Source organism: Saccopteryx leptura, chromosome 7 (genome assembly GCF_036850995.1).
Source record: "Saccopteryx leptura isolate mSacLep1 chromosome 7, mSacLep1_pri_phased_curated, whole genome shotgun sequence".
Classification (NCBI taxonomy): domain Eukaryota; kingdom Metazoa; phylum Chordata; class Mammalia; order Chiroptera; family Emballonuridae; genus Saccopteryx; species Saccopteryx leptura.
In genome coordinates this window covers 110906157-110928629 of record NC_089509.1, presented here as the reverse complement: position 1 = coordinate 110928629, position 22473 = coordinate 110906157, and the positions used below count along the sequence as shown (strand labels likewise).

General features: G+C 37.8%; 1 protein-coding gene across 9 annotated transcripts in view; it reads right to left on the bottom strand.

Annotated features, from left to right (window-relative positions):
• Positions 1-22473, bottom strand: part of AGFG1 (ArfGAP with FG repeats 1) — an 80211-nt gene that overhangs the window by 45785 nt on the left and 11953 nt on the right. For all 9 annotated transcript variants that reach the window (XM_066344974.1, XM_066344973.1, XM_066344980.1 and 6 more), the window contains exon 2: positions 12868-12961. In XM_066344974.1, coding sequence (XP_066201071.1) covers positions 12868-12961 — 94 coding nt within the window. The remainder of the gene's footprint in view (positions 1-12867; positions 12962-22473) is intronic.

Here is a 22473-nt window from a genome sequence, read left to right as displayed (position 1 = left end):
AATCACTAGATACTGAGAAACAGGAAAGAATGACCGATAATCAAAAGCAAAAGCAATCAGTAGTGACATCGGAGATGATAGAGACTTTGGAATTAGCAGACAATTATTTAAAGCAAATAGAACACTCATATTCAAGAGCACAGAAGAAAAGTGTACAAGGTGTCAGCAGGGAACATCAACTATAGAAAAGACCCAAATGTAAATTCTACTACTGGAAAATATATCAAATTAACTCCAAATTAAAAACTGGGGTTTGCAAGAACATAAGAGTCAGGTGGGGATAAACAGAAATTATTCAATCTGATGATGGGACAGTGGAGATTTAAAAAAGTATAAATTAATAAAATCTGACTAGAAAGATTGAGAAAAAAATTAACATGTCCCAGGGAACTGTGGAACAACAGCAAAATGTCTATACAGTTGAAGCTTCAGATATAGTTAAGGGACAATGAAGCAAAACAATTTTTTTTGAAGGAAAAAAATGGTCAAAAAATTTTCAGCTTGATGAGAAACAAATTTACAGATTAAGAAGCAAGCCTGACCTGTGGTGGCTAGCACAGTGGAGAAAGCGTCGACCTGGAACACTGAGGTCGCTGGTTCGAAACCCTGGGCTTGCCCGGTCAAAGCACACATGACAGTCAACGAACAGCTGAAGTGAAGGAACTATGAGTGGATGCTTCTCACACCTCCCAACCCAGAAAAGCAATAAATAAATTCTAAAAAAAAAAAAAAAAGCTCAGCAAACCCTAAGAGGGATAAACACACACACACACCTGACACATGAGTACATCAAAGAGAGACTTTGAAAGTTAAAAAGCTTCATAATGCCACAGCCCTAAGAACACAATTAACAGATAATACTCTATATTTTGCACTGAATAAAATATAACAACATTTTTGCTAAGCAGTTAAAGCAGAGCTTAGAGAGAAATTTACTGCGTTACAATAATATTAAAAAACAAAGTTCTCAAGTCAAGGACCTCAGGCTCCATCTTACAAGGGGAAGCAAATAACCCAAAGTAAAGAGATTAAGAACAAAATTATTATAGACCCTATATACATTATAAAATAGAGACCACTATGAATAACTTTACAGCAATAAATACAACTTGCACAAAACAGGCAAATTCCCTAAAAAATATACTCATCAAGAAACAGATCATCTGAATAACCATCCTGGGTCACTGTCCTTCCCTGTCCCAGTGGCTCTCAGATCCCACTGCTCCTTTCTGTCCTCCCAGAGAGCCCAGTCACCCCCATTTGAGCATCTGACCATGGGTGACTGGGTCATCAACTCCCAGACAAGACTACACCGTTTGGTACCAGCAGCTGACAACAGAGGAAGAAGGTAACAAGGACAGAAAGGGACAACAGAACTTGCTCTCCCTGTCAAACAGCGGTAGATCATTCAAGTGGCCATATCCATTTGCTGGGTGGTCAGACTTTGCCAGCCCTGACCCAGAACTTGTAAAGTCAACTTTTAAAAAACGAAACTGGAGGACCTGCACTACGTGACTTCAAGATCTCAAGACTTCCTCCAGCACAACGTGGGACTGGTATAAAGACCAGGGAATCAATAAATGACACTGAACAGAGTGTGTGTGACACATACCAATCTGTATAAAGTCATTTCCATTTGACCGAGGCTCCAAGTAGTCCACTAAAGAAAGTGTTCTGAACAAATGAAGCTAGAACAACTACATAGATTCATGGAAAAATAAGAACCAGGCCTCAATCATACACACACTAAAATTAATTTCAGATGAATCATAGATGTAAACCTAAAAGCTAAAGCTTTCAAAGCTCCTATAATATAAAATGAGATTATTTTCATGATTTGCAGAGAACTCTTAAGAGCAGGCAGAGATTTCTTAAGCCAGAACAGAAAAAGCAGTAATTATAAAATTACCAACTGATACATTTTAATCAAAAAGACAATCCGCTTATCAAGACACCAATAAAAAAGTAAATAAAAAAGCCAGTCTAGGAGAAAACATTTGCAGAAAACACAGATCTGACAAAAAAGAATAAATTCTGATATATTCATGTAACAGAATAGCACTCAGTAATAAAAGAGCTACAGGCAACCACATGTACAACTCTCAAAAGAAGTTTAAACAAAAAAGCACATTCTTTATTAGTTTACTTATATGAATATGAATAAAAATCAAAACAGTGGTTGTCTCTGGAAGAGAGAGCTTAGGAAGAAATGGCAGGGAACTTTCTGGGACGACGGTCAGGTTCTGTATCTTAAGAGGGCTTTGGGTTACCAAACTAGATCCACTTATCAAAACTCTTCCAAAGGTATGCTTAAGATTTTTACATTTCACTGCATTTATACCTCAAAATATTATACTTCGCCTGACTGTGGTGGTGACGAGGATAGAGCATTCGCAGGGTCATTGGCTTGGGCATGGGACCACTGATATGATCCCATGGTTGTTGGCCTGAGCAAGGGGTCAGTGGCCCAGCTGGAGCCCCCCAGTCAAGGCATGCAAAAGAAGCAATCGATGAACTAAGGTGCCGCAACTACAGTTGATCCTTCTCATCACTCTCCCTTCCTGTCTCTCTCTCTCACTTAAAAAAATATATATACCCCCAAAAATTACCCTCAAAAATATTAACAGCCTTACCAGGCGGTGGCTCAGTGAATAGAGCGTCAGACTGGGATGCGGAAGGACCCAGGTTCGAGACCCCAGGGTTGCCAGCTTGAGCGCAGGCTCATCTGGCTTGAGCAAAAAAAAAAAAACCTCACCAGCTTGGACCCAAGGTCACTGGCTCGAGCAAGGGGTTACTCGGTCTGCTGAAGGCCTGCGGTCATGGCACATATGAGAAAGCAATCAATGAACAACTACGGTGTCGCAACGAAAAACTGATGATTGATGCTTCTCATCTCTCTCCATTCCTGTCTGTCTGTCCCTATCTATCCCTCTATCTGACTCTCTCTCTGTCCCTATAAAAAAAAAAAAAAAAATTTTTTTAAATATTAAATAATGAATTGTAATTAATGCTATACTAAAGATTCTAGGCATGATGTGCACTGTTTGCAACTTACTCTGAAGTGTAAAAAATAAGATAAATAATAAATGGATAGGTATTTGCTAAATACAGCAGAATATTTACTATACCTGCATGATTTTTCAACTTTTATGTCGATTTGAGTAGTTCATAGTAAAATGTTGGGAGGTGGGGAGGAGGACAGGCAGATCTGGCTGCCGAGCCCAGCGTCTTGCCACGGCCGCCACGGCAGGGCCCTGAGACACGGCCGCAGGTCCCCGGGCGCACAGCACCCACACTAGCGGGACAGCCTGCCCTGCACTGGCACCTCCAGCACAAGGGAGAGCAGGTTCTGATGGCAGGAGATGACTCCTCATAGCCCCCCGCCCCACCTGTCCTTGCAAAGCTCCCACCTTGTCCCAGGGGAGCAGTGGGACCCTGGTACAGTAGAAGACTGACAAATCACATCTCCATCTTCTAGAAGTGCCTGCGGAACCCGGCCCCCGGCTGCTATCCACGCTGACCCCGCCAGTGCAAGACAGCTTGAGTTCCACGGAACAACCAAGAACGTCACCACCAAGTGCTCAAAAATCTACTACGGGCCAAAGCCTCTCTCAAGTTTCTTCCTACCAGCTCATAAAGCACCCTACAACCAGACGATCCTCCGCTGCCAAGATGAATACCAGTCGCCATCTGAGGAGCCAAACAGGCTCCCCACTCTGTAGTAAGAAGCCAGCAGCAGTTTTCAGGAGGCTCAGCAGCACTGCTGAGGAGCTGCAGCAACGGAAAAGACACAGGCGGAGGACTATAATTCTGATGTGTAGTATGGGGCCTTTGTGTTACGAGTTTGCTGCAAGGCCTGGAAGTCACCCGAGTGGTGGTGTTTCCAGGGACATAAAGCGGCAGGATTCCCCGGTTACAGAGCATCCAGACCAACCAGAGTCACGTGGTCTGAGCTCAGTCCCTCCCCATCTTGACACAAACCTGGCTGTACCCCACACAGCAAGTGGCTTAAGCCCCAAGAATTTGCCTGGTCCCAGCCAGGCCTATGCAGGTCACACGGTGATCTAGCAAGCCTCTAATGCTTTATCAGCAGTTGTCTTAAAACCCACTGTTTCCGCCCTGGCCAGATAGCTCAGTAGTTAGAGCACCATCCTGAAGCACAGACGCAGCTGGTTTGATCCCGGTCAGCGCACATACAGGAACAGCTCAAAGTTCCTCTCTCTCTCTCCCTTCCTCTCCTGCTAAAATGAATAAAAATAAATAAATAAAACCCATCACTTCCACTCATAACATGTAGGCCTTACTTGCATCTTGATTCCAATAGACTTTTAAGGAAAAGATAAAAAGGAAATGTATACAACTAAAGGAAATTTGAACATTATCTAACTAGATTAGTGTTAACTTCTACATACACAAAAATAGTATTGTGGCTTTTTTTAATCCTTGCTTTTTAGAGGTAACATCATTTGATGAATTTACAGATGAAATTGTATTGTCTTGGATTCACTTCAAAATAATAAAAAAGGAACAAGACTACATGTTGATGGAAGTTTATGTTATTCTGTCTACTTGTAGATATATGAGCATCTCTATAATAAAGAATTTTAATGACAAGAAAGAAAGAAAAGCTGAGAGAATGTCTGAGAGAAATGTATACCTAAAAGGAAATTATAATCTGACCTGGGATAGCAACGCAACAAAAGGTTAAACATTCAGAATAGTTACAAACTAGCACCTAGCTCCTTCTACAGTAAGGTACTAGGTTAAACATTCAGTTTTTTTTTATTTATTTATTCATTTTAGAGAGGAGAGGGAGAGACAGAGAGAGAGAAGGGGGGGGGGGGAGCTGGAAGCATCAACTCCCATATGTGCCTTGACCAGGCAAGCCCAGGGTTTCGAACCGGCGACCTCAGCATTTCTAGGTCGACGCTTTATCCACTGCGCCACCACAGGTCAGGCCGGTTAAACATTCAGAATAGTTACAAACTAGCACCTAGCTCTTTCTACAATAAGGTACTAGGTTAAACATTCAGCATAGTTACAAACTAACACCTAGCTCCTTCTATAATAAGGTACTCTGGTTTGGCAGTCATCATTCAATAATATCCACATGTTACAACATGTACAAAACAAAGATAACATTCCCTACATTCTTTATTGTTAAATATTCTCTGAAAGCCAATAACTATATAAAAGTATACACTCTGGCCCAGCATATGGATATCCTGGTTTTGATTCCCAGTCGGGGCACACAGGAGAAGCAACCATCTGCTTCCTTTTCCCACCCTCTCCCCCTTCTCTCTCTTGCCCTCTTGCAATCAGTGGCTCCATTGGTTCAAGCGTGGCCCCCAGGTGCTAAAAACAGCTTGGATGATTCAAGCATTGACCCCAGACAGGAGTTGCTGGGTAGATATCAGTCAGGGTGCACATGGGAGTCTGTCTTGCTATCTCTCCTCCTCTCACTTGGAAAAAAGAAAAAGGAAAAAAAAAATACACCCTATATATTATAAAGATTACAGTTACTACTGATTAGATTCAGCTAATCTAAAATTATAAAGCCTCTAACTCCATGCTTTTCTTTCAAAATACATATGTGCTTTCTTCATAAATATTCAGATAACCTCTTAATTCAACAGTATGCCTCAATATTTTGATTAGATGGTTTTAAACTTCAAATATCGCACTAGGAAAAGTTAATACTTTTCATATTTATTAATACCATCATATTGATGGAAAAATTGTAAAATTTCTCTCTATACTAAAAATGAAATTCAGCTCAAAGCGCACCATTTTCCTATATAATACTTTTCCTGCCTGAGCTTAGGATTCAATTATAAAAGTATCTTTGTACATAAAACTAACAGCTTACATTTACATAACCCATCAGTTTCAAAACATTTTCACATACATTATCTTCAAATCAACCTCATGAAACAGGCAAGACTGGTCCACCCTATGGTGACAAAGGAAGACAAAGTCCAGGAAAAGAAGTCTGCGGACAGTGACAAGGTTCACGAGGCGGTGCTGCTGAAACCAGACAACAGACTGAGTCCGGTCTGGGGCCTTCAGCTACTCCACCAGCCTTCCCCAGTGGCGCTCCACTGCAGGCAGCCCCAGAAGCACACGGGTTTCCCGCTGAGAATGGAGACGAGACAGACATTCCTGCGCCTCAATCCACATCCAGGGGCAGAATCTCTAGGAAGTAAAACCCAGGACTTTTTACCAAAAACTTTTAAAAAATTAAAATTTTGCTCTAGGTATAATAAAAAAGTATGAAAGATTATGCTATTAAATGTCTATAATGTTTTGAGGATAATAAGACCACTACATAAGAAACTATGAGCAATAAAAAAATGTGCAAAATCTTACAGTGAATGCTACTTAAAAAGATAGTTTAAAATATGAGTGGAGGTTTTCATCCCTGTGGGCTAAATCACTCCTAGAGGATTTGACAAAAGAGAACAAATTCTGATAGAAAAAAACTTCAGTGTAAATAAAACAAAATGGCAATAAGACTGGTTTAAAGGGAGCCTATCTGGAAAACATAACCTGAGGTTGCTGTAATTAAACATTTCTGCTGGGAATAAAGCAAGAAAGAGATAAACTAGAAAAGGCAGCCAGATTATAAAAGGATGCACCCTGAGAACTGAAAGCTGGAACCCCACAGACCAGGAGTCCTCAATCCACCACCTACAGCGCAAACTGGACCCTGGCCTGTTTCTGTACTCTTCCTGACCTAAGAACGGTTTCACATGTTTAAAGGTGTATAATTTCAAACAAGAACATGTAATAGAGACTGTAGGTGGCCTGCAACCTACAATATTTACTATCTGGCTCTTTACAGAAAATGTCTGTTCACTTATGCTATAAGCAACAAGGTACATATTTGTAAATCCTGGAGTAATAACTATGTAACCTAACTCTTCCTCTCAGTGATGACACTGAAATGTAAAGTAACTACCGGTTTATACTATTATTTAAGCTCACAATAATTCAGTTAAAATGCACCAAGAGTGCCCTGGCCAGGGAGCTCAGTCAGTTAGAGCATTACCCTAACACACCAAGGTTGCAGGTTCAATTCCTAGTGAGGACACATACATTAAGTAAAAATAAAATAAAATAAGAGTTTAAATACATAATCCAAATATTAATGTAAATGACACTATTGTATTTTATGAAAACGGAAAAATCCTGCTAACCAAACTACTGAGCAAAAAGTAAAGAAAATATCAATAATCCTTCTCCTATTATATCTTCTTAGATTCTGATTCAATAATCATCAGAATATCTATTAATCAACAAGAAATATGCTGGGAATTTTCACAGGCTGCCTGAGTTCAAAACATTTTCACCTTCATACATAAAGATGTTATTGTTACTATTTCACACTTGCAGAAATTTAGACTCAGACTTAACCTGCCAAATCCAATCTAATGCTTTATGAATGAAACCACTACACTTCAAGAAATATTTAACAAGCCCCGCTCAACTTTATCAATTTCCCCATAGAAAAGCAATTTGAGTTAAGAGCATTTAGTTTTTAATCAAATTTAAAAGAAATGTTAGTTCCATGCATTGACTTAGGATTCATTCAAAAGCTCGTTGTCTTTGCCCTGATAATGTCCTGCGGGCTCTAACACTGACCTTCCACTTTCCAGAGCCCACCATTCTGGGCCAAGAATGACCAGCCCTTACTACAGTTTACAAAGAAAGGATGATCTAGAATCAGCTACAGTGTCCTGTTTAAGCTTATAATAAATTGTGAGTATAACACATCATAAATGATACCTGGACTTTTAAACTGTCACAGCATGTCAATTTGGAGTTTTAATTTTTTTAGAAATGAAAAATATTTTTGTGGCAGTGCTTGTTTCTGATTTTAATAAAAAAAGCCCCAATCTTTCCCAAAATGCCATTTAACTGCCTAAAAGGACTAACTAGCAGTTTCATAAAACAAGGTCTATTTAAACCTTCTAGGTATAAATGTTTGAAGAACACTGTGTATCCACACTCCCAAGCACCTTCAACTCCAAACTGAAGTCTTTTCTTTCCTATACCAAAATGGAATGGAAAAAGATAAAAATGTGGACTGTTTCTCTCCCCTACCAGACTGTAAGCTTTACATACGGGCACGAATCATGTCTGGGTCGGCTTATCACTGTACCCCAAGCACCCAAGGACACAAAGTAGGTGATTAATAAACCTCAGCTTCAAGAATGAAAATGAATCCATCATGAAGGTTAGCAGAGGAAAAGTGCATCTTACCTTACTGGTCTACTGTTTTAGAAGGATTTTTTTAAAAGCAATAGTTGGTGTTTAGGTTATCTTTATAATCTAGCATAAAGATCACATACTGTCAATCAATGCATGACTGACGGCCTCTCTATGTGTAGTTGACGTGCCTGCGAAGCGTCAGCATAAATCAAGTAAGCCCTCTGCTCTCAGTCCTGAGAGACATAATCGGGAAGGTTCATTTGCTACTGGAAAAGAAAAGCTGTATGTTTCAAAATAAAATTACTTCTTCGTTTTCTTTTTGTTGTTCACCAGCCCTCCTTCCATTAAGTGATAATCAGGAGTTAATTGAATACTGAAATTTCTTCAACTACAGGACTATGATTTACCTACAGTATTATAGAAAAGGACATACAGAGGAACCCCCCGCGCTCACACACACACACACACACACACACACACACACACACACACTTTTAAAGTCCTTTCTAATACAAAGAAAAACATTACAAGATATGTGGAAATATTTTACTTTTGGAAAAAATGTCAAATCCATTTCAGCAAATGATAAATGCAAAGTGCTTTGCTGCAGAATATTTTACTAACATCTGGCATACTATATTCTATAACCTAAAAATGTACATATCTCCTCCCCTGAACAATACTGTAGAAGTTTGAGAATACTAACATTAATATTCGAGTCATTTGTAAGCTGTATCTGTAGAAACTAATACTATACTGTTATAAATATCATGTTTCCTTGATATATATTTATAAATAATAACATTATTTATCAGGGCTACCAACACAGACTAAAACAGATGTACATTGTAACTGACCCAAATATCATCAGTTGTGTTGTGATCAGTGTTGTGATTTTCCAAACAGTAAACCATTCTTAAAGTTCTAAAAGATAAGTGAAATCATCCCCAGACGCTCACCGTGCTAGTCCACTGCACAGCCAGTCTCGTCTACGCCCTCTGCCAGGTCACTTAGCAGCCCCCTCCCCACTCTGATTCTGGATTTGGCAGCATGACTTTCTTTGGCATTGAGCTGTTTACAACTGTAATGCAAGCCTGTAACAGATTTAAGTTATACATGCAGATGATGGTAAACAGGCTTCTCCCATATAAAAAATGTCTGGAGTAACATGAAAAGCATGGCCGACACACTGTGGATCACGCAGCCACATGGAACCTACCTGCTGAGGCCAGCAGCAGCCCACGCGTGACAAGCAAACATGCCCCTCAGAACACTAAAACTCCCCCATGGGGGCAGGAGATCTAAGGCTGCCCCCAAGTCAGTAATCCTCATCCTTTCACTTCAGAGACACTCATCTTCAGGTGTGAATCCATTCACAATCAAGATGCACGAGAGTGGATTTTTAACCCAAAATTTTATGTAACTGAGTATGATTATTAACAAACAATCAAAATATTTCAAAATAAATATCAATCCTCACATTCTACAGTTCTTTTTAAGGAACAAAGATACTGCCTGACCATGTAATGGAGCAGTGGATAGAGCATCGGACTAGGATGCAGAGGACCAAGTTCGAAACCCTGAGGTCACCAGCTTGAGCAGGGGCTCATCCAGTTTGAGCCCACGGTCGCTGGCTTGAGCAAGGGGTTACTCCAGTTAAGGCACATGTGAGAAAGCAATCAATGAACAACTAAGGTGCCTCAATGATGAATAGATGCTTCCCATCTCTCTCCCTTCCTGCCTGTCTGTCCCTATCTGTTCTTCTCTCTGTCTCTGTCACAAAAAAATAAAAAATTAAAATTGAAATAAAAAAAAAACAGAAATAGTGCTAGTATTATAAAAAATCAAATATACCTACCTGAATATTTTGGTTCTAGGATGTTCTTAGGGACACAGGAAGGTAGGCCTATCTTCCTTAATAAGTATTTAAAAGGTTGGTATATTTTCCATCAGTAAGAACCATTGCAAATTTCCCCTTTTCTTTGTGCAGTGTGTTTGCTCTGCCTTCAATATCTTTTCCTGCTAGATTAAGTCCTAGTAACCCTCAAAACCCAGCCTATTCTGAAACTTCTTACCCATCTTCATCACCTAACACGCGATAGCACACTCCATAGCCGTCTCCCCTGACCAGATTGTGAGCACTGTCGGCTAAGCCCACGGGACACACCGGGACCTGCATCCGTGGGACAAGCACAGTGACTGTCCCGGGGAATGTTTTAAGTGGCCTATCAATTTGCACGATTCTTCTTAGCATTTAAGATCTATGAACCCATTCCTTCATCTTTCATGTTTATATCTTGTTTCTACTTTTTGACATGATGGGTTGTCTAAAGTCAAGCATTTCCTTTCATATATTCTAAATTTATTTTGATATTAGTCTTAAAAAATGTTCCTTCAGAAATCTTGCCATACATGAAAACATCGATAAATCCTGAAGACTTTTGGCTGAAGAGAGTAAGGCAGTCACAGCAGGACAAGCACTGCTGAGGTCTAAAGCAGTCACACCCCAGCAGCAGGAAGCGGCCGCTGCTGCCAGGGGCTGGGCGGGGAAACAGGGAGGCGCTGCCCAGGGGGTGAGAGCCTATCTCCGGGTAAGTGGTGCCACTGCAGTCCAAAGAGTCTTGGTAGTGTACTCTGGGACCAGTCTCCACCTAACTTTATCTACTGACAGGTCTGGATATTCACACTCATTTTCCCAATAAACTGTTATCTTTCAGGTTCTGTCACTCTGACTTGATCTACTGTCATTCCACTTTTAATCTAAAAACAGATTAATTTTTTTTTATTTCTGATTTCATTTTGATGTCGAAAATTTTGCACACTAAGCCAACATTCTAAGAAAGCAATTTACAGTTTGCATTACTAGACTAATTCCAAACTTTATACAACCTAAATTGTATTTTAATCCATAAATATATTATTCTATATATATTAAACTGGCATTACAAACCTTCTGACCTTTCATCTAGCTTTAGATTTTCCTGTAAGGTACCACTATCAGTCTGGAAATTGATTACTCAAAATAATTTTTAATATATATTTTTAAACATTTATTGATTTTTAGCAAGCGAGGAAAGGAGAGAGAGGGGGAGACGGAAAGAGAGACAGTAACATAAATCTGTTATTATTTGTGCCCTGACCAGGGATTGAACTGGCAACCTCTGTGCTTCAGGACGACACTCGAACCAACCAAGCTATCTGACTAAGGCTCAAAATAATTTTTTTTTTTTTGTATTTTTCTGAAGTTGGAAACGGGGAGGCAGTCAAACAGACTCCCGCATGCGCCCGACCAGGATCCACCCAGCACGCCCACCAGGGGGCGATGCTCTGCTCCTCCTGGGCGTCGCTCTGCTGCGACCAGAGCCACTCTAGCGCCTGGGGCAGAGGCCAAGGAGCCATCCCCAGCGCCCGGGCCATCTTTGCTCCAATGGAGCCTCGGCTGCGGGAGGGGAAGAGAGAGACAGAGAGGAAGGAGAGGGGGAGGGATGGAGAAGCAGATGGGCGCCTCTCCTGTGTGCCCTGGCCGGGAATCGAACCCGGGACTTCTGCACGCCAGGCCGACGCTCCACCACTGAGCCAACCGGCCAGGACCCAAAATAAGTTTTTATCAGTAAAATTTAGAGACTACAAACTGCTCACTTCTATAAATCAGGTATTTAAAAATATATAATCTTGAATTTATATTTCACTCTTTTAGAACCAAAAGCATGTGGATCACAAGTAGGCTAGCAGGTTTAAGATATGACTATCAAAGTGTTAGAGAAAAAAGAGAAGCAGAGTACAAAATGCCTGTATACATCTTTTGAAGATGAAAGACTGAAACTAATAAAATCTTAACACTTAACTTCTTTTCTGTCTCTTGTATCAAAAATATGCAAACAGAACAGTACAATCAAACTATTATTGCCTTCCTAGGAAGGAAGTCATAAGCATTACCTACAAAATTATAATGGCTATTATTAGTCAATTGGGTGACTGGCTCATCCTTACTCCAGATTACAAAATATGCTCACTTTATTAATTTTATAGTTTTTTAAAAATACTAGATTACCAACTTTGACTAACACAAAACATAAAACGAAAAACAAAAAAGCAAACAAACCGAATGGAATACTGGAAGCCAATAAAGCAACGTAGAAGGACAACGGTCCCCTCCAAGTCTTTACTCGGGTGGGGTTCCCAGGACCCTGGGCTGCGCCCTCAGACTCCCAACCTCCTCCCTTCGAGCACCTGCGACACTGAGCATCACACATACACAGAAGTTCGAAAGGTAGAAAAATGCAAGGAGATCTCAAGTGAAACTTGATTCACAACAGCCTAACACAAGTTCACGATGGTAGCTCACAGTTCATTTTTTTTAAAATCTTTTAAATCAAAAAATTAGTTTTTCCAATACTACATGTCCTTCAAAACTACTTTTTCAGTCATCATTGATGAGTTTTAAATATATGTATTTACTCACCACAGTTTTAAGGCAAAGTACTTAGAAAGTAAACATTAATTCTAATAAACATTAAATGAATATATTTTAAAATACCTAAATAAAAAATACAAAAATCTTTTTTAGACAGTGAAATTCGCCCTTCTAAACAACTTATTAAATCTTATTAAAATGACTGCCAACAAAAAAGTTGAAATTGTAAAAACACTTACTTCATTTCCATGTTTTTGCAGGAATTCAATTTCCTGTTGTGTGAATGTTGTCATGGAGATAGATTTCACTCTGTGTGGTGGATTTAACCCTCGCCTAAGAAAGAAAATATTTTACAAATTTACTATTATATTCCATATTTTTAAAATTACACATCAGTGCAAAACATTTTTAGCACATTTAAACTTAGAACAGTACTTTTATTTAATAAAAAAAGTATGTATGTATTTAAAAGCTATTTTAAGCTATTAATTCCAACAATAGATATGTCAAGGTAAGTTTGGCTAGACCCACACTAAATAATATATTTAAAGATAAATTCAAGTAACCACCTAGTTAGAAACACACAGTTCCTGTAACACATGAGCTTCTAGGAAGTACAAATACTGCTTTAGTGTGTTTTTGATGGACGGAGAAGGCAATATATGTGAAGAACTCCATGGTAAAGAGTTTGAAAAGTAATTGATTATTTAAATATTTTCAAACTTTAAAGAAAATATGATGTGTTAAGTATGGAGCTACAAAAAATATTGTAATCAAATAGCTACTACCTTTAAGTTTGAGGCTAATTTAGAAAATTAAAACTAACCTAAGGAAACAAAGTTATTAACGATAAGAATAAAATTCCATGTCTCCATCAGTTCAAATAAAGACTGATAATAAGAACTAGAGGCAGTAAGTGTTCAAGAGGAAACAGCAGGGCCCTGGTGAAGGGATTCAAGAAATTGGTAGATACACAATTAAATGAGTTTTAAGGTCCTTTACATCCGTGGTCCCCAACCTTTTTTGAGCCACGGACCGGTTTAATGTCAGAAAATATTTTCACGGACCGGCCTTTAGAGTGGGACGGATAAATGTATCACGTGACTGAGACAAGCATCAAGAGTGAGTCTTAGACGGATGTAACAGAGGGAATCTGGTCATTTTTAAAAAATAAAACATCGTTCAGACTTAAATCTAAATAAAACGGAAATAATGTAAGTTATTTATTCTTTCTCTGAGGACCGGTACCAAATGGCCCACGGACCAGTACCGGTCCACGGCCCGGGGATTGGGGACCACTGCTTTACAACATTGAAGCCTTTTTTTGTACAGATGGCTTTAAGAAGACTATCTCTGTTTCTTGATGTTTTATCATGCAGACAGAAAAGTGAACAGAAATGCACTCAGAGAGAGTCAGAACTATGTACCTTTTGTCCAAATATCACAAAGTGACTAATCCACCCAGAAGAGGAAGGATTCAATATACAAAGTAATATATACAAAACTTCATAAAATTACTTCTGGAGTTATCCTCCAGTAAAAGTATCACTTGGAATCCATGTTCTAGAATAGATTATTATTATTTTTACAGAATTTGTTATAGTCATCTTGCAATCATCCATGCTGAGATTGAACAATGCTGTCAAAACCACGAGTCTTTCAAACCTTTTTTGGAAACATTTTTGAATCTTCACATATGGTGGGTAATGTTATTTTAAATCAAAACAATAAGGAGGATTCAAAATTAACAGAAGCTCCTCAAGCTTCATATCCTGCTGCTTCTCACTTTCCCTTCTGTCAGCGAGGTGGCGCTTTTCAGATCATGTTTTGAATTATGATAAGCTACACATTATCTGTTTCACATTTAAAAGTGGAGAATTCTACGTAAGTTAGGTTTTGTTTAAATTTTAAATTAACAAATTATTTCCTTCTAGCTCTTGATAAGTCACACAACAGCAATAAAAACTGCACAGTAGGAGAAACAGAACACAGCAACTTCATCCTAGTAAAACTTCAACCTTAACTAGGAAGAAACAACTACAGTATGGATTACTTTCAAGTACCCATACAACTTGAAATAACAAATTAGAGAAAGCTTTAAAGATAGAACTTATTCCTGTTCTCTCCAATTCCTCTACTCCCTCCATTCTCAATTAGCCACCTGGTCCTCTGTGTTCCCTAACACCTCTCCTCCTCAACCCCAGCCAATCCCTTGCCTTTCCACCTCCCTCACAGTAACCTTCTTAAAAACAGAAAAGGAAAAATTACCTTCTAATGTGAAAATGTCAAACATGTACAAGGGTACACGTTTTGGACAGAAATGTTGGAGCAAAGAAGAATAACCCTATACTTCTCAAATCATTAGATGAGAAATCTTTGACTCTTTTTAAGTTATTTATACAGACGTACTCTCCTGAGAGCAGTACAATGTATAGCTTATTCACTCATAAATCTCAAGTCTCTACCATATCACAGGGTCTATTTATGCATAAAGAAGGTATTCAGTATTTAAATATGTAAACACAATTTCAAATTTATGAAACAAATGCAGACAGAATGTACTCATAACCAAAGTATGAAAGGTTATTTTTTTTTGCACCTATCAAAAATTTATTACTGGGCTTTTATTTTCTTTCTTTTCAATTACAGTTTACACTCTAGATTATTTTCCTTTTACAACTGCAACAAAAATATAAAGTAAAATACATAGGAATAAATTTAACAAAGGATGTGAAAGACCTATACACTGAAAACTACAAACCATTATTGAAAGGAATTGAAAGAGACACAATGAAATGGAAAAATATTCCATGTTCATGGATCAAAAAACTCAATATAGTTAAAATACCCATGTTACCCAAAGCAATATATAAATTTAATGTAATCCCCATTAAAATCTCAGTATCACTTATTATTTTATTTATTTATTTTTTAAGCAAGGGAGACAGACAGACAGGAAGGGAGATAAAAACTTTCAATAGTTGCAGCACCTCAGTTGTTCATTGATTGCTTTCCCATATGTGCCTTGACCAGGAGCTAGAGCTGAGCCAGTGATTCCTTGCCCAAGCCAGAAACCTTGGGTTCAAGCCAGCCACCTCGGACTTCAAGCCAGTGATTTTTGGGCTCAAGCCAGTAACCATGGGCTCATGTGTATGATCCCACACTCAAGTCGATGACCCCGCACTCAAGTTGGCGACCTCAGGGTTTTGAACCTGGGTCCTCGGCATCCCAGGTCAACACTCTATCCACTGCACCATCCAGTATCATTTTTTTTTAAAAGAAAGAGAACAAAAAAATCATCAGATTTGTATGGAACCATATAAAACCCTGAATAGCCAAAGCAATCCTGAGAAAAAAATAATGAAACCAGAGGTATCACACTCCTGACTTCAAATTATACTAGTCATAATAATCAAAACAGCCTGGTATTGGCAGAAAAATAAAAAGACATACAAACCAATGGAACAAAATCAAGAGCCAAGAAATAAAACCATATATATGTGACAAATAATCTTCGACAAAGGAGCCAAAACACACAATAAAGAAACGAAAGCCTTTTCAATACATGGTCCTGGTAAAACTGGAAAGTCACATGCAAAAGAGCAAAACTTGATTAAACCTTGTCCCATACACAAAAATTAAGATCTGAAACACTAAATTACATAGAAGAAAACATAGGTACTAAACTTATGGATCTTGGCCATAAAGAACATTTTATTAATTTGACCAAACGCAAGGTATGTAAAGGCAAAAATACATGGATATAGGTAAGTGAAGTGGTTACCAGGAAAGGGGGTGGGGAGTAGAGAGGGACAAATATACAGTGACAGAAGATGATTTGACTTTGGGCGATGGGTACACAACACAATCAACAGTTTCAATGTTACAGAAATATTTACCTGAAAACTATGTACACTTACTGATCAATGTCACCTCATTAAATTTAATTTCTAAATATAAAAGTAAAATTTCAAACTTATGAAAGAAATGTAACCAGAAGGTACTCATAACCAAAGTATGAAAAGACATTTTTTTTCACACCTATCAAGAATTTATTACAGGGTTGTATTTTTTTCTTTTCAGTTCCAGTTTACGTTCGATATTATTTTTATTAGTTTCAGGTGTACAGCATAGCAATTAGACAATCCTATACTATTTGGAAAGTGATCCCCCTGATATTTACAGTACCCACCTAGCATAATACATAGTTAGTACAATTATTATTGACTGTATTTCCTATGCTGTACTTTTCAATGCTCTCAGTGCACTTACAAGATGATTTGATTTATAAAACGAGTAGATGCAATTTTGCAAGGGCACATTAATCACATGAATTGAGTAACTTCAAGAAGTATGATATGTGTTCATGTTGATTTCCCTAATTGTTTTTTATATCTCATTTACTCAAGCAGACGAATTATACACTCAATGCAAGGATATACAAACATTTTCTTCTTTCAGACTCCAAAAGCTTCATACGTTTATATTATGTGCTTATAAAAGTTTGAAAACTGGTGAGTTTGCAGCGTAAATGGGAATGTCATATACTGATGGCAGGATGAATTTACCAGTTAATATCAAGAACCTCATTCATGCCTTCTGACCCAGTAACAGCCTTATTCTAAAAGTAATCTGAAACATAGCTAACTATGAGTAAGATGGAATCATAATTCATAATCAGAAGACAAAAGAAACATTTAGATATCAAAGGGGAAGTGGTTAAAAAGTAACGATAAAACTATAACATTATGAATACTTACACTTATGTTTTAACTTTTTTTTTTATTTTTTATTTTTTTTTATTTTTACAGGGACAGAGAGAGAGTCAGAGAGAGGGACAGATAGGGACAGACAGGAACAGAGAGGGATGAGAAGCATCAATCATCAGTTTTTCTTTGCGACACCTTAGTTGTTCATTGATTGCTTTCTCATATGTGCCTTGACCGCGGGCCTTCAACAGACCAAGTAACCCCTTGCTTGAGCCAGCGACCTTGGGTCCAAGCTGGCGAGCTTTTTGCTCAATCCAGATGAGCCCACGCTCAAACTGGCAACCTCGGGGTCTCGAACCTGGGTCCTCCGCATCCCGGTCTGACGCTCTATCCACTGCGCTACCACCTGGTCAGGCTATGTTTTAACTTTTTAAGATGAAAATTATATAGCATTTTCAGAACTATATAAAAAATATATGCAAGGAAAACAGACAAAGAAATACCCCCAGACATTAACATTCCTTGCAATCAGATAATGGGATTAAGTGATATTTTTCTCCCAAATTTTCCACAGTTTGTTAGTACTATTCTATAATAGACAAACAAAATAAGAAATAATGAAAAGTCCAATTGACTAGTAGTAATAGTAAAAACTGTGGACTTTTAGTCCTGGCTTTATGGATGTGAATGCCTTTGCTAAAGAATTAAAGAAAAAATGAGGAAAGGAGATACAGTTTTCCTAAAGGCTTTCTTTTTCCTCTTTCTGAAAAACCTGGAAAACCTTTCTTCTCAAATATATCTACCAGCATCAACACCTTATCATCGCTTTATTTCTCTCATTCAGGGCTTTACAACTTTGGGAATATTAACATTTGGGGCCAGATATTTCTTTACCGAGGGCATGGGAGGAGCTGTCCTGTACACGGTAAGATGTAGCAGAGCAGCATCCCTGGCCTCCAGACGGAACCAAGGTCAGCAGCATCCCCAACCCAGCAGAGACCAGCAAAGATGTTTCTCAGGTATCGCCAAGGCCCCCCACCCCGCAACCACGGGGGTGAGAAGAGCCCGGCAAAACCCCTCGAGTAAGAATCACTGTTCCAAACACACTAAAAAAGTTAATTACCAACCAAAAAAAACTAGTGTAATTCTTTTGGATTTCATCTGAGATATATTTAATAAATTCTACCTAGGTTTAATCTTATACAAAATATGGTCTGCATTCACTTCATACACAATAAAAATTCAAAATTTCCCATACCTTTCTATGAAATGATATATAACAAAATAAATATACAAGTTTAAAATTTCTATAGAACATATATTAAAATTTAAATTAGAAAAGACTAAGGAGTATCCACAAACAATAACCAAGAATGAAAAATATGATATTGAACATGCTTATACATATAAATTAATACAACAAAAAGAAATTAACATTCATAAAAGACCTACACTGGCACTTTGCATATTTAATTTCAATCATTTGTTTCCTATTGCATGTAAGATTAGATATTATGAAAAAGACGCTTCTGCTAAAATATGATTGATATTCCATAAATTACAGATAAAAAAGATGTTAATGTACTGCTGGGTTTTCTACATAGCAAGGGAAATCTCTAATTCCCTCCAAAGGAAAAAAAAGACAAAACCATTAAAAACTTAGGTGAAACCAGAAGAGTGGCCAATGTTATACACAAAACGCAGTGTTGCTCAGAAGGCAAATACCAACAATAGCAAAGACAAGATTAGAGCTGAACCTACAATATCTCTGTTAAACTTAAAGTAGCTTCAATTTAGTAGTATCCTTAGATCCCAGAATCGTATGTAAATCCTCAACACAAATGCATTTCCAATTCAATCTATCATGATTTGGAAATACGGAGTACAATTATGTGAAGTTGTAATATAAATCATCACACAACAAAACAAACCACTGAGCTTTAATCAGTAGAAACAAGGTTTATACCAACTCTCCCTAAGACTTTAAATATTGGAATTAGCAAGTACAAAAATATAAAATAAACATAGATAAGGAAACATTAAATAAAAGATAAAGTAAAAATGAACAAAAAAATGTAGTTATTGAAACAACCAGGCAAATTTAAAAGTCAAAACTACTAGAAATAAAAAATTATATATGTGGAAATAAAAGATTCAAAAAATCAGCTTAAAGAACTCAACACATCAATAGAAAGAATTAGTGAATTAAAAGACATAAAGAAATAACCTAAAGCAGGGGTCCCCAAACTACACATGCGGCCCCCTGAGGCCATTTATCCGGCCCCCACCGCACTTCCAGAAGGAGCACTTCTTTCATTGGTGGTCAGTGAGAGGAGCATAGTTCCCATTGAAATACTGGTCAGTTTGTTGATTTAAATTTACTTGTTCTTTATTTTAAATATTGTATTTGTTCCCATTTTGTTTTTTTACTTTAAAATAAGATATGTGCAGTGTGCATAGGGATTTGTTCATAGTTTTTTTTATATTCCGGCCCTCCAACAGTCTGAGGGACAGTGAACTGGCCCCCTGTGTAAAAAGTTTGGGGACCCCTGACCTAAAGGGTAGTGCAGACATGTCAGGAGAGAGAAAAGACAAGGGAAATTCATAGCAATACAAGCCTTCCTCAAGAAACAAGAAAAATCTCAAATAAACAACCTTATTTTACACTTAAGGGAACTTGAAAAAGAAAAACAAAGCCCAAGGTGAGTAGAAGGAAAATAATAAAGATCAGAGCAAAAATAAATGAAAAAATCTTAAAAAATAAAATCAAAAGATCAATGAAACCAAGAACTGGTTCTTTGAAAAGTTAAACAAGATTGACAAACTTTTAACCAGAACCATCAAGGAAAAAATGAAAGAGGATCCAAATAAATAAAATCAGAAATGAAACAGAAAAAGTAACTGACACCAAAGAAATACAAAAGGGATAAGTTCCTAGAAACATGCAATCTTCCAAAACTGAATCAAAAGAATCAGAGAATCTGAATAGACAGATTACAACTGGTGAAACTGAAGCAATAGTAATAATAATAATAATAATAATAATAATAAATCCTAACAAAAAATTCTAGACCAGATAGTTTCACAGGTGAAATTAACGCAACATTCAAAGAACACGTTTCAAACTTTTCCAAAATATTCAAAAAAAGGGAAGACTCCCAAATTCATTTCACGAGGCCATAATTATCCTAATTCCAAAACCAAATAAAGACACTACAAAAAATAAAATTGCCCTGACCAGTTGGCTCAGTAGTAGAGTCAACCTGGCTTGTGGAAGTCCCGGGTTTGATGCTCCATCAGGGCAAACAGAAGAAGTGATCACCTGCTTCTCCACCTCTCCCTATCTCCCTTCTCTCTATTTCTCTCTTCCACTCTCACAGCCATGGCTCAGATGGAGCAAGTTGGCCCCGGGTGCTGAGTATGGTTCTATTGCCTCGACTCAGGCACTAAAGTAGCTTGGTTGCCAAGCAACAGCCCCAGATAGGCAGAGCATCGCCCCATAAGGGGCTTGCTGGGTGGATCCCAGTAGAGGCACATGCAAGAGTCTGTCTCTCAGCCTCTCTGCTTCTCACTTAGGAAAAATAAAAATAAAATAATTATAGGCCACATCCCTAATGAACATAAAAGGAAAGGAAGAAGTGAGCCTGTCATTATTTGAAGATGAGCCTAACCTGTGGTGGCGCAGTGGATAAAGCGTCAACCTGGAAACACTGAGGTTGCCGGTTCAAAACCCTGGCTTGCCTGGTCAAGGCACATATGGGAGTTGATGCTTCCTGCTCCTCCCCCTTCTCTCTCTCTCTCTCTCTCTCTCTCTTCCCCCCTCCTCTCTAAAAAAAAATAAAAATAAAAAAAATGCAACATTATTTGAAGATGACATACTGTACATAGAGAACGCTAATGATTCCACCAAAACACTACCAGAACTGATTAATGAATTCAATAAAGTAGGAAGATACAAAGTAAGTATTCAGAAATCAGTTGCATTTTTATATACCAATAATGAATTATCAGAAACAGAAACTAAAAACACAATCTCATTCACAATTGCTTCAAAAAGAATATAATACCTAGGAATAAATTTAACCAAGATGTAAGATACCTGTACTCAGAAAATAAACACTGAGGAAAGAAATTAAAGAAAGATACAAAAAAAAAAAAGAAGCATATACCATGTTCATAGATAGGAAGAATTAAAATCTCCATACTACACAAAACTATCTATAGATTTAATGCAATTCCTGTCAAGATATCAATGGCCTATTTCACAGAACTAGAACAAGTATTTCAAAAATTTACATGGAACCATAAAAGACTCCAAATAGCAAGTGATCTTGAGCAAGAAAAGCAAAGGCAGAGGAATCATACTACCTGGTATCGGACTACACTACAGGACCATAGTAATCAAAACAGCATGGTACTGGCGTAAAAAGACATATTGATCAATGGAACAGAATAGAGAGCCCAGAAATAAATCCATACATTTACAGTCAATTAAGGAGGTAAGAACATACAATCAGGTAACAGTAGTCTATTTAATAAATGGTGTTGGAAAAATTGAACAGGTGTATACAAAAAAGTAATAAAGAGAAGAAAAAGAAACCGGATCACCTCCTTCTATCATACACAAGAATAAACTAAAACTGGATTAAAGACTTAAAAGGTTAGGCTCAAACCATAGAAATTCTAGAAGAAAACGTAGGCTTGCTTCTCTACCTTTTGGCTAAAGTCAAGCACAGAAGAAAACACAGGCAGGGGCGCATGGCTCCATAAATAAAGTATCATCCCAGTACACCAAGGTTATGGGATCAATCCCCAGTCAGGGCATATAGGAGAAGCAATCAATGAATATACAACTAAGTGGAAAAACTAAATAGAACAGCAAATTGATGCTTCTCTCTCTTCTCCCCCTTCCCTCTCTCTCTCTCTCAAATGAATAGAAAAATTTTTCAAAAATAGGCAGTAAAATCTCAAACATTTCTTATAGCAATATTTTTTTCTGATACATCACCTTGGGCAAGGGAAATAAAAGAAAAAACAAACAAATGGGGCTACATGAAACTAAAAATTTTTTGCACAGCAAAGGAAACCATCAAAAAATGAAAAGAAAACCTACTAAATGGGAGAACATATTTGCCA